This window comes from Haemaphysalis longicornis, unplaced genomic scaffold (assembly GCF_048455015.1).
Source record: "Haemaphysalis longicornis isolate Haplotype H1 unplaced genomic scaffold, Haemaphysalis longicornis Haplotype H1 scaffold_1, whole genome shotgun sequence".
Lineage (NCBI taxonomy): Eukaryota > Metazoa > Arthropoda > Arachnida > Ixodida > Ixodidae > Haemaphysalis > Haemaphysalis longicornis.
Window position 1 is genome coordinate 98198650 of NW_027526203.1, and position 12337 is coordinate 98210986.

Here is a 12337-nt window from a genome sequence, read left to right on the forward strand (position 1 = left end):
GCTCGTTCGTTCGCTCGTTCGTTCGTCCGTTCGTTCGTTCGTTCGTTCGTTCGTTTCTTACCTTACCTTTTACGTCTTTGTAGCGAGTAGAAGAGGGCAAATGATTTAGGGTGCAGTTTCACGCTGGACAAGTTCACAGAGCAGGACCTCCGCGAAATTTGTGAGGAGCTGGGCCTTCGAAGAGCTGCAAATTCTCGAACAAAAGCGCCCAGAACTCTAATGCGAATAATTCGTTCGGATGCAGAAACCTGTCAGCTTAAAGAGAAGGTCGAAATGAAGACCGCGTGTGCTTTATCCAGCGACGAGGTTTTTAACAGCAAGAAAACTGCGAGTAATGCGACTAAGCATTTGCATTACAGCGTGCCAGGAGCAGCTTTTGTTCCACTTTTATATAAACCCGATGAACTTCTCAGAGGAAGAGGCCAGTCTTTTTCAGGCGAAGCTCTAAGAAGTATTTACTCTCCCAGCAGACGAAGTCCGCGCGATTAAAACACCCGCTCATACAACAGGCAGTAGACGCAGTGGGCTGAAGCCGTAGCCGCGCAGGATAGGAGCGAGCTATTTATGTCGGTAGATCGCGATTCGAGAAACGAAAAGAGGCAATCGGTGAACAATCCCATGCTACGCGCAGCTCGGTTGGTGTTAGTATATATTAAAAGTATTCTTCAACCAAACTTTAGTTCTGAGTCAGCGCTCGTCCTATAGTTTATTTCTTTCTTCGTCGTTCGTCTCTGCGCGCTGTTGAATAGCCATGAAGTAATACCAACTCTCCAAGTTGTCCACTCTGTTGGCTCGTAGTTAATGACGCGTTAATGACGTGTTAATGACGCGAAGGCGTCGATGCCGAGAGCGCCGAGTCCAATTTGAACAGTGTCAACTTTACGCGTGCGTAAAAGTAGATATAAATTTATGGATGTAAAAGGTTCTTAGTCTTTTGATAGATACGACGGCAGCATGTTTACGAGCTAACAAGTGTCAGCCAATTTTTGTGAATATCTCGAAAGTATAATGCAATATTTTACTCGAATTTTGTAGGCGTCTCTCGATGCTTCTTGGAAAGAAACGTTGGCAATCTCTGACCCGTTGTCAGTAAGGAAAGATAAAGGACACAAAGCTTGGACAAAAACTGTGGAACAGTTTTCAGGAACACATTCAGAAAAAATTCAGGAACACATAGCCACTGCTGGCACTCCATATTTGCTCCAGTTGTTCTTCGACAGTCTCATAACCTCAGCAGCCTGTGAGCCCTTGCCTAACCGGGAAAATGCACCAAAGGCAAACAAACCAGTCGGAAGGCGCACGGAGTTATGTGCGAGTAATCCGCGAGTAGGGTTACGCTGGCGTAAATTCCCGCGTTTATTTTATCACTGTAGCGCTAGGTTCAGCCTTTCTTTACTTTCCTTCCACAGACTAAAGCAAAGGTCAAGGCGTCGGCTGATGAAGAAATCGCGGTCTAAAGCTTCTTAGAAGTATTGGCACATCGGAACCTAACATGTACCAACCAGTTTCTGACAAAGGGCCGTATGACGAAGGGGTCGTATCTCCAAATCTACAGGGTCAATGGCTGTTGCATACTTTAATGTCAATTTATTTGGAGCTAACCATACCCTGTGAATTCATTCTGATCTAAACACAATTGCTATAATATAGTTGAAGTTGGTCAAAATTTGGGCTTGGTTTGTTGAAACGTCCGCGGCTGTCATGACACGTGATAAAGGGTACCGCTAGGTGCTTGGTCACATGTATGCTGAGTGGTATTGCCCGAACCCAGAGTTTTTGTCCCAATCAGCATTATAACGCACCTACGGTGTTTCATAGAGCGCATGAGCAACGTGGGTTGGTCTAATGGTCCCCATGCTGGCCATCATGCAGTCTGACTGCATGTGCTTTTCGGTCATGCATCGTGATCGCCAAGAAGTTGTGACCGGCTTCTCGGCGAGAAAGACCAGCATGCACAGTGATTTCTTTTGTATTCCCTTTTAATGACTATAGTCTTTCTTGGGCTACTTAAACCCAGAAGATTTGGTCTGTCTGTATGTCTGTCTGTCTGTCTGTCTGTGACTCGATTCAGCCATCCGGCCAAAGTTAAACAAAGTCTGCGCGATAGTCTTATATACCCATAGCCAAATCTAAACGTCTAAGTCCGGTTTACATGTTCGTACTTGTCAACATTGTTGAACACGCGCAAGACATTACACAAATATAACACAGAAAATTAATACACAAGAGATATCTACAGCGCTTCTTTATAAAAAAATTCATGGATGCTTGATTTTCGCGAAATGACATAGGACATCCGCTGCAAAACAAATAATTAACCTTGTCGCCTGCTGTCGCCCGCACTCCTATAGCTTCTGGCGGCATTTTAAGAATTCAAACGGAAACAGTTACCAAAGGTTGCACTAGCTAGGTTCCACACTCTCCTTGGAATGCAAGTGGACTAGGGAACGCGGTTTTATAAACGTTGAAGTACGGTGCCTCGATTCATGCGCGTCTCCGCCGTGCGGCAGCGCTGGCATCGAGGCACCCGGCCTGGAGCAGTGGAACGCGGTAAATTTAAACTGACTTTAGCAAACCTTTATTTACCTTGGGAGGAGCGCAACGCAAGAGCAACATGAGAGGTGGGCGGGAAAGCGAAGGGAGGCATTCACTTGGCAACGAAAAGTGCAGAAACGCGGCCACGTTTTTTCCTCTCGATCACAATTGGTACGCCCCCGCAAGTCTTTTCAAGGCGATTATTCTAAGCGAACTCGGGCAGTCTTTTTGCAGAATATAGTTTTGTCACGCAGTATTGTTGAAATAACATAAATAAATTCAATGCAATTTTTCAATGCCCCTGTTATTGCAATTATCTGTGAGAACTTTGTCATTAGAACTTTGTCATTGGTGATGGAATAATAATGCGCATACTTACGCTCGTCGGAAATTCTCAACAATTAGCTCTCAGGTATCCCGTTCTTTTCCGAATTTGTTCAAAGAAACTCTCGACAAGGTGTACACATACGTAGCGGAGGTCTATAGCTCAGCTTGTAGTTAATGGTTGAAGTAAGGCGTACTATTTGATGTAGCAAGTAGTTTATCTAAGCGCAATACAGAGGAAACCCCTAACAAATATAATTAGCCCTGAATCCACACCAACATGCAGCATCAGCATCTTAACTACACACACTGATTCATATTTGTTAGTTCGCTCATATGTGCTCATCCAGGACGAGAGAAAGTGCCCCGAAAGAGCTCAGACATAGGAGAAAATTGTTACTGTCCAAATCTGACCTGGCTCGCTATTATGCCATAAGTTTCCTACCGCTCCACAGATGACGTTGTCATATTTGGGGAGCATCGATGCAATTCTCTAGGAGCTTTCTTAGGACATCTTTATTCCTTGAAAGCTAGGACTATATTTTAAATTCGAATTCTCGAACCAAGAACTACACACGTCTGATTACAGCACAACACTAGTCTTGCTAAATCATCGGTACGATTGTTACTTCCCTGCAGACAGGTCGACAATGAGCCGCCACCGCCACGGAGGCCGCCGGGAACTCGCCGTGATGATAATTGTTGGTGGGGTTCGTGGTGACCCGGTTTTAAAGGTCGACAATGTCATGTTGGTTGGCATTGTCTTGAATAACCAACAAGGTCACTGCAGAACCCCGCGTAGCAAAGACTGATTAAATGACGTCTCAAATTGAAAACAATTAAACCAATTCAACAAATAAATTATCCAATTAAACCAGTTAAACAAACAAGACCCCTTCCTTGTATTCTTACTTAAGTACCCCCGTTGTTGAAGTGAGTGGAGCTGGAAAAACCCAGTTTCATTTCCTACTTTCTGCATTTTAATTGCTAGGAAAAGCGAAATCTTCTGTTATATTTTTTTTTTACTTTTTCGTTTTCACGGAGGTGAAAAACACGTACTTAGCTAGTGGGCCTCGTGCTCAGAAAAGCAATGACTTCCGGTGTATGGAACCGAGTCTGGTTGTTTTCCAACTTCGGATCCCGGCTAAGTGCTTTCTGTGTCGCGAGGCGTTTTCAGACGAGTGACCCACCTCAGTGTCCCTGCGGACGTCGGCCATGCTACGGGCCGTCGATTCGATGCGCATCTGCAGCAGGCGCACGGCCGTCTCCACAACTACGTGGCCCTCGCCGAGCGGTGGCAGGCCGGGCAGCGGAGGTATGTCTAAGCTCCCGCCGGAGCCCCTGGCTCCATCGCCCGTGGCCGCGCTGCCTTCACCACTGGCTCGACCGGTATTCATATGTCACTTCACAAGCCCCCGACGACTCGCTGCGCACACGAATGAATGTACGCCATTCAAATTGCAACTTTTGGCATTTTGATCACGCCGGGTACACCTCGACGAAAGGTAAAGGCTTCATAGCATACAAATGAAGTAACAAATTAAAAAAAAAACGAGCGGAACAGCCGGCACACACTTGCAGCCTGCAACCTTAGAAGCCACCTGATACCTCTGTTGCACAGGCACTTCAACGGCCGTTACGTACAACGGCAGTTGGCCTTAATGACCATTAGGCGGACTTTCACAGCAGCCCGAGCACCGTTGGAAACGCAATGGCGGTCAGCGCCAACGGAGGTCGCCAGTCTGTGTTCCGCCGCGATTTCCGTCCGTTCTGTCGGCGGAGAGGCAAGGTGGCTGCCCCCAGCCACAACGTTTACGCCCTGCAGGCGAGCGCGCTGCCGCAAAAACGCTTCATGTCGACACGGTCGCTGAAGAATTTGTTAACTTGCGACACTGGTGCTACTTTGCTACAGTTAGTACAACCGATGGATCGTGAACTTGGAAGCTTCACCACGTCGCAACCACAACAAGCTCGGCCATTTGCAACGCCATGGCTCATATTGGATCGGCTGAAGGAGATTGGCCACTACGATTGCGAAAAATTGTGACTAACAGTAAAACAAAGAAAGCGCCTCGTGCACCGAGCGGGGCACGAGACCGATGCCCCGCAGTGACTCCTGTCCCGCAGAAGTGACGTTAGGTTTAAAAAATTACGCTACTTCTGGTGACGTCACTAAATGTACGTCATGGCGACGTCATTTTATGTCGCTTTTTCTTAAGGGCAAGCGAGGATGGGCGGCGCGGCGTTGACGGTGTAAGTGCCATGTGGGATACCGGCCGTTCAAACGAAGCTTTTCTTTGTGAACTACTGGTAGCCCACTTGATTGATTGTATAGGGTTTAACGCGCCGGCGCAACGCAGGCGATGAGGCGCGCCGTAGTGGAGGGCTCCGGAATAATTTTGACCACCTGGGCATCTTGAAAAACGCCAACAGGGGGCTGCTCAGCCCTCACCCGCTTCACATGGGCTCCTGTTTCGCACCGCCCTGGCATTGGACCTACCTGCAGCACCGCTCCGTAATTAGTATCATCGTGTTCGCTAAGTCATCAGCTTCACCCTGATACCCGCCGTAAAAGCCTTGGACCATTTCTCAACTCGCCGGACCCACCTGAAGTTTCAAGCGGTGAGCGTCTCTGCTAACCCTAACGTTCCACACAACGTTTCAAACAACACGGCTCAGCAGCAATCGTGCACGCCTGCGGGCGCACGGCCTGCCTCACCACCTGCGCTGAGTGCGAACGTCAACATGCAAGATTCGTCCCAAGCTCCACCGACAAACGACCCGGACAGCGGCCGTGCGCTCCCAACCTATGAACCCTGGCGTCAGATCTTACGATCACGCCACAACCAGCGCATTACCCCTTCCACTACCCACGTGCCCTGCTTCCGTCTCTGCTCCTCGCAGGGAAATCCAGCCGAAACTCTCAATGAACGACTACAAGGTGATCATCCGCCCAAGATCCGGCCTACGCATCGGAGCCTGGCCCGCGCGACCACTTTCACACAGCCTGCAACAAGCCATTGCCCTCCCTCTGAGTACGTTCTACGGGCAAGTTATCACCGTGAATCTTGTCACGACAAGCACCCCTAGTGAAGTATGACCCGACGCTCTGCGCAAGATCACCACCCTCCACCTTGGCGACACGACATATGACGTCACAGCGTACCTCAAAAGTCCCCCGGGAACTTCTCGCGGAGTCATCCAAGGCATCGACCCCGGCACACCTCCTGGGCAACTCCTCGCCATTATTCCATCCATCGGAACACCAATCATCGAAGCCCGCATGCTCGGCACCTCGGACACAGCAGCACTCACGTTTGACGCCCTCACGTGCCATTTTACCTAAAAGCGTACGGCACACTGGTACGCTGTAGCCCCTACGCAACACCTACCAATATTGTGCAAAGTGCGGCGGCCTCGGACACCGACCTGATGTCTGTTCCAACCCTCAGCCTAACATGCACACTAAACTTTTTTACACCCTTTTTGGCCAAAAGGGTGTAAAAATCTTGTCCCATGGCTAAGACCCTTAAAAGGTGTTTTGGCAAAAAAGGGTGTACAGATAAAAAAAGGTGTTGAGGATGCTTGAGCCTCACACCCTCTTTTAAAGGTGATGGCATGCGCAGTGGAAATGTGAACAGGCGGAGCGCGCAGCATTCAACAGAAACACTCGATACGCACAAATTACAGTTGCAACAGAAATGAATTGACGAAGAAAACCAACGGGATTCAAGCGGTACATGAAGTGCATACTTACTTGGTAATACATGGGCTGTTCTTGCTTTTATACCCAGCAGAGGAAAGCCCCCCGATCGAGGCGGTGGGCTTGTCGCAAAAAACAGATATTTTAGCGCTAATTTTGGAAGTGTGGATTTTACTATCAGAATGTACAAATCAACACGCGGATTTGCAAAATATTTTTAATCGAGAGGCAATTTTTGTGTTCTATAACTCATAGAATTTTATTAAATGCCAAACAAATCTTCCCCGCCACCTCAACACCCTTCAACACCCTTTTTTCCAGAAGGGTGTAAAGCTACAAATTAGGGTGTTGGAAACAAAGAAAAAGGGCGTAAAGAAAAAGGGTGTATGAAAAAGGGTGTAAGACAAGACCGCCAACTAAGAAAAAAGGTGAAGAGACCTTCAACTTCGGAGGCATTTTGTACCTGTTTGCACGGGTGGACTGAACATTTTCTAAAAGCGGGGGGTGTTTTGTACCTCACGATGTTTAAAGCAATAGGAATGGGTAAAATTTATTACCAGTGAAGCTCTTTAACCTTGAGATAGTTTCGGTGACGTTAGCAAAAAATACAAAGAAAAAGAACTGCGGCACCTGTAAAGGATGCACCACCGCAGACAGGGTATTATAACAGTGAAGTCGGCTTTCGAGCTTGTTAGAGTGTGAACACAAGGGGCGTATGCGTATGCGCACCTCTTACTGTACCATTTCAAAGGTACTAGTCTTTTTTTGGATTCTAAAAGGCAAAAAAATTGGCGCAGCTTGCAGTAGTGGTGCAAGGCTGGAGAAACAGCATAGCCGTGTGTCGACCTACTTTGTTTCCCGCTTGGATCGCCTGGCAATGGGGGGGGGGGACACTGGAAAAGCCTTGCAAAATCTGGTTAAACTTGGCCTCACCCCTCAGCGGTCATCCTTGCTTAGCCAGAACATTGCAAAGCTTAGCAAACATAACAAAACTTAGCAACACCGGAAAAAACTAGGTCGACCCCCAGCTCCGCTGTTCTTTTCTTGCAACTGTGCACCTATTTCACACCGTTTCAACAACCTACAGATATCCAAGCGTGTGGCAGTCGCTAAACACCCTTTTCGCCACACGACTATAGTCTTTTTAATTTTGAAGGTTCAAATTGGTGTTTCACGTTCCAAAGCTAAACTTGGGGCATGAGGTGCACCGCATATGTAAACGAGCGATCATTTCATACCAGCAATTATTTTTGTCGCGTTCGAAAATTTCTTGTGAGTGGAGGAGTATATGAGGCGATGTCTCCTTCTTTATAGTGCTATTATGCATCCAAACATGGCCTCATTCAATCAACAGCTGAACACCTTTTCCACACCCTTTCAACACCCTAAGAAAAACCAAGGGTGTTGAAGTTCATCAACACCCCTTTTTTTACACAAAAAGGGTGTAGAGCGAGGAAAAGGGTGTTGAGATTCAAGAAAAAGGGTGTAAAGGCCTGCCAGCACCCTTTTTCCACTTATGCTACACCCTTTTTGGCTAAAAGGGTGCAAAAAAGTTTAGTGTGTGTGCTCCCGGTGCCGAGGACCCCAGCCGAGTGGTCGAGGACCCCAACGCAGCTCCTGATCACCCCTGCCAACCCCAATGCCAGCTGTGCGGACTCCCCCACCTGACGGCAAGTCGACAATGTCGCCGCAAGCTCAAGCCCCACACTTCCCGCGCGCACCCGCCTCCAACGACAAGTTCAAGAGACCCGGCAACCAGCCCTCTCCACACTCCGAAAGTCATCCGGTTACCCTCAACGCCCTCCCAGGTGAGCTGGTCAGCTGTAGCCACCCACATCCCTCACAATGACCCAATAAAACCCGCAGTTACCTCCTCAATCGTCCACCTTAGCGGCTCTTACCCAAGACAATGCACAACTAAAGACACAATTAGCTGAAAACGCCGACCAAATCGCTATGCTCCAGCAACAGCTCTCGGAACTCAAGGCAGTTCTCTCACAATCACCCACTCCATCACCCCGGCCACCAGAAAATCAACCACTACCCGACAATTGCGCACTGGCACCCATTTTCTCTGCCCTGGAGGACGTGAAACAACTTTTTCAAACCAAATTCACGGCTTTACACGTGGAAGTTACCTCGCTCTCGGGCCGCGTCAAGGTTATAGAAGACCGCAACGCCGAAAAAGTAAAACGCAAAAAGTCGTCCCTCCACCAGCTTATCGCCCGTAATCCCCCAGCAGTACTCGCCCTACAATAAGCAGAATTTAACAATCCCTCCCTCCGAGACTACATCACATTTCAAAATCCGAACTCACCGCCGACCGCCACCTTCGCGCACCAAACTTACCCAGCGCAACATCATCCGCTGACCACGGCAATTGACTGCACACTAGTAGAACTCTTGCCCACAAGCAAGAAGGAACCAAGTGTTTTAAATGCAGAGCATTTCTTTAACTCGTACTGTCACCCGTCGTCCCTCGGCGTTGTCCGCTCTCAACAACAGGTGCGGGCGCGCATGCGCGTGCTCCGGCGCTGAAAGAGGCGTTGCAGCAGCAGGTGCTACCTCCTCTCCCTCTACTGCGCGCGCTAAGGCAGCGGCGAAGCGTCAGCGTCGAGCGGCCGATCCCGAGCGTCGAGAACGAGAGGCCGCCGCCAGTCGTCAGCGTCGAGCTGCGGATCCATCGAATCGAGAGCGAGACACGGCTTCGAAACGTCAGCGGCGAGCAGCGGACCCCGCGTTACGAGAACGAGATGCCGCAGTCGGCCTTGTTGACGTAGTCCACGACGTACGCCGCGCACGCGTAGTGGTCGAGGATGATCTGCAGGTCCATGTTGGAGTCGAGAACCCTTCCGATCCACGGGTTGAACGCGTTCACACGCTTCTCGGCGGGGGTCCTCGCGTGAAGCACGCACGGACGCGACGCGCCAGCCCACAGAATCTCCGAGTACTCCTCCCCGGACCGCACGTCGAAGGCGCGCAGGAACTCGTCCAAGCTCGCAAACTCCCCGTGCTCCAACGCCTCGTGCATTTCGTCGTACTTGGCCTTCAAGCGCCGTCGACGCACCCGTACGACAACAACAACTACAACTACCACCACCAAATACCACAACCTACGCCACGTGACCACCCCCAATGCTCTGCATTTACTCGTGTCCCTCGCGCGGGGGCATGCGACGGGGGAACTTTTTTTTATCCTCAACGCCTAGTCCCCTCCCTCTGACAGCCTCAAGGAACTTCCTTTACTCCTCCGGAATGTAATTAAAATAGCTAAGCACCACCGATTAGTAGTCCTCGGCGATTTCAATGCGCCACACACTGCATGGGCTTACGCGCGCAATGCGAAATTAGGAACTACCCTCTGGGATGCTGCACACCGGCACGGCTTTACTCTTTGCAACATTCCCCTCATCCCGACCCGCCTCGGCTCCAGTGCCACCGAGGATACAACTCCGGACCTCACATTTGTTCGCAACGTCTCCCAATACAAATGGCAATGCCTCCCCATACTCTTGGAAGTGATCACAGCATCGTTCACCACACCATTTGAGGCATTAGCAAGACCCAACTAGGCGCCGCCCGCCTCATAGACTGGAAAGCCTTCCGGGATACTCTAGAAGCTACTGCACCCACAAATTTGGACCTCAATGAATGGGTGGCCACAATTGAACGTGCTCTTCAAAAACACACCAAACGAATCCCGCTCACGACCGAGTACCCCGCTGTAGATCCCCACCTCGACCACCTCTGGATAGCCAGGCACAGCCTGGTAACACGTTGGAAACGTAACAACGAACCGGCGCCTCAAATTACGCATAGCTCGCCTCACAAAGCAAGTGGAAGATTACGCCCAACAACACATTGAGCAGAATTGGCAGCAATTTTGCACCCAGTTACAAGGAACGCTTAGTACGCGCAAAACCTGGCACCTACTTCGATCACTAATGGGTACCTGAGAGAAGACCCCCACTCAACATCACTTACGCAGAGTCATGCATGCCTTCGCAGGAGATGAACTAAATCTCCTCAACACCTTACGACAAAAGTACGAACTTTCTCCCCAGACTGCTCTGCCTTCTTATTCAAACTATACTTGTAACCCAAACGCGACGCTGTGCACGCCTTTTACCTACGGAGAACTCGAGGCAGCGATTCGCAACCTCACGCGCAACACAGAACCAGGACATGACAAAATCACGAATCGTCTAATCCGCAACCTTTCTCCTGCCAGCCTCGACAAACTACTTAATCTCATCAATGATAATTGGACACAAGGGACGCTTCCGCCCGCGTGGAAACACGCCGACATCTCACTGATCCCCAAACCTTGCAAACCAGTCGAGATACCCAACCTGCGTCCCATCTCATTGACTTCGTGCCTCGGGAAGCTGCTTGAACACATGGTTCACAATCGCCTTACGGCATACATAGAAGATAACAACCTCTTCCCAACGACGATGTACGGCTTCCGACCTCAACTGTCGACCCAAGACATCCTTCTGCAGCTCAAAGAAGACCTTCTCGCTAACCTTCCGAAGCATCACAAGCAATGTATCCTCGCTGTCGACATCAAGAGCGCGATAACGTTTCCCACGACGCTTTACTAAACAGCCTGGCCACTCTCCATGTTGGGACACGACTATACAACTATGTGAGAGCCTTCCTTAGCGACCGTACCGCTACAGCGGGGATCGCCCACTTACGCACACCCTCCTTCCCAGCGCTCCCCCGAGGAACACCTCAAGGTTCCGTCTTTTCTCCTTTACTATTTAACATAGCTCTCAAAGATCTGCCTCCGCTATTGGACACCGTCCCATCCCTCCACCATGCCCTATATGCAGACGATCTCACCATATGGACAAACTCAGGTTCTATGGGCGAACGGCAAGAATCACTCCAACAAGCCATCGACATAACTAGCATATATCTCTCTAATGTGGTCTGACCTGCTCCCCGGAAAAATCCGCACTGCTAACCCTTCAGCAGAGAACTCGGGGACGGCACACGGCGCTGACGCCGGACCCGGTTCTTACTATACAGACTCGCCCAGTTTCTGTAGTAACCCATCTCAGGGTACTTGGACTAACAATCCCTCGAGACGGCTCAGGCTCGCACACCATCCTGGCACTTAAACGCACAGTTACTCAATTGGCACAACTAGTTAAGCGCATTACCCACCAACGTACTGGTCTCAAAGAAGCTGAAACTGCCTGTCTGGTTCAAGCTTTCCTCATCAGTCGCCTCACACACGGAGCTCCTTACCTGTCCCTCAAACCAGCAGAACATAAGAAACTGGACACTTTAATTAAACAAGCGTACAAAACTGCACTCGGCCTCCCCACTCACACCTCTACTGAGTTGTTCTTGCGCTTGGGAATGCACAACATTTGGACAGAGCTGTGTGATGCTCAACGAACTTCGCAATTTCAACGCCTGAAGCTTACGACCACTGGCTGTAGTACTTTAGCTCGCCTGGGCTATCCGACCCCGACTCAGCCTCACCACCTGGCACGCCTCCTTCCGCTACTGCGCGCTCGCATTAAAGTCGCCCCGCTACCCCGAAACATGCACCCAGGTCTCCATGACGGTCGTCGCACCGCGCGAACTAACTACATCCGCACCCACTACCAGCATTGTCGGGACACGCTTTACGTCGATGCATCCCCATACCCTAACCGATGGACTTACGCCGTCGCGACTGTAGATAGCCAAAAACGTACCGTCGCCACTGCCTCCACGCGAGCCTCAACACAAACTGAAGCTGAAGAGATAGCC

General features: G+C 50.0%; 1 protein-coding gene across 1 annotated transcript in view; it reads right to left on the reverse strand.

Moving 5' to 3' along the window:
• Nucleotides 1–9624, reverse strand: part of LOC144165074 (uncharacterized) — a 35547-nt gene extending 25923 nt beyond the window's left edge. Inside the window, exons 1-2 of the mRNA XM_077695217.1 lie at nucleotides 8912–9624; nucleotides 4050–4285 (exon numbers count right to left, since the gene is read on the reverse strand). Of these exons, the coding sequence (XP_077551343.1) occupies nucleotides 4050–4256 (207 nt within the window). The 5' untranslated portion in view covers nucleotides 4257–4285; nucleotides 8912–9624. The remainder of the gene's footprint in view (nucleotides 1–4049; nucleotides 4286–8911) is intronic.
• Nucleotides 9625–12337: the final 2713 nt, after the last annotated feature.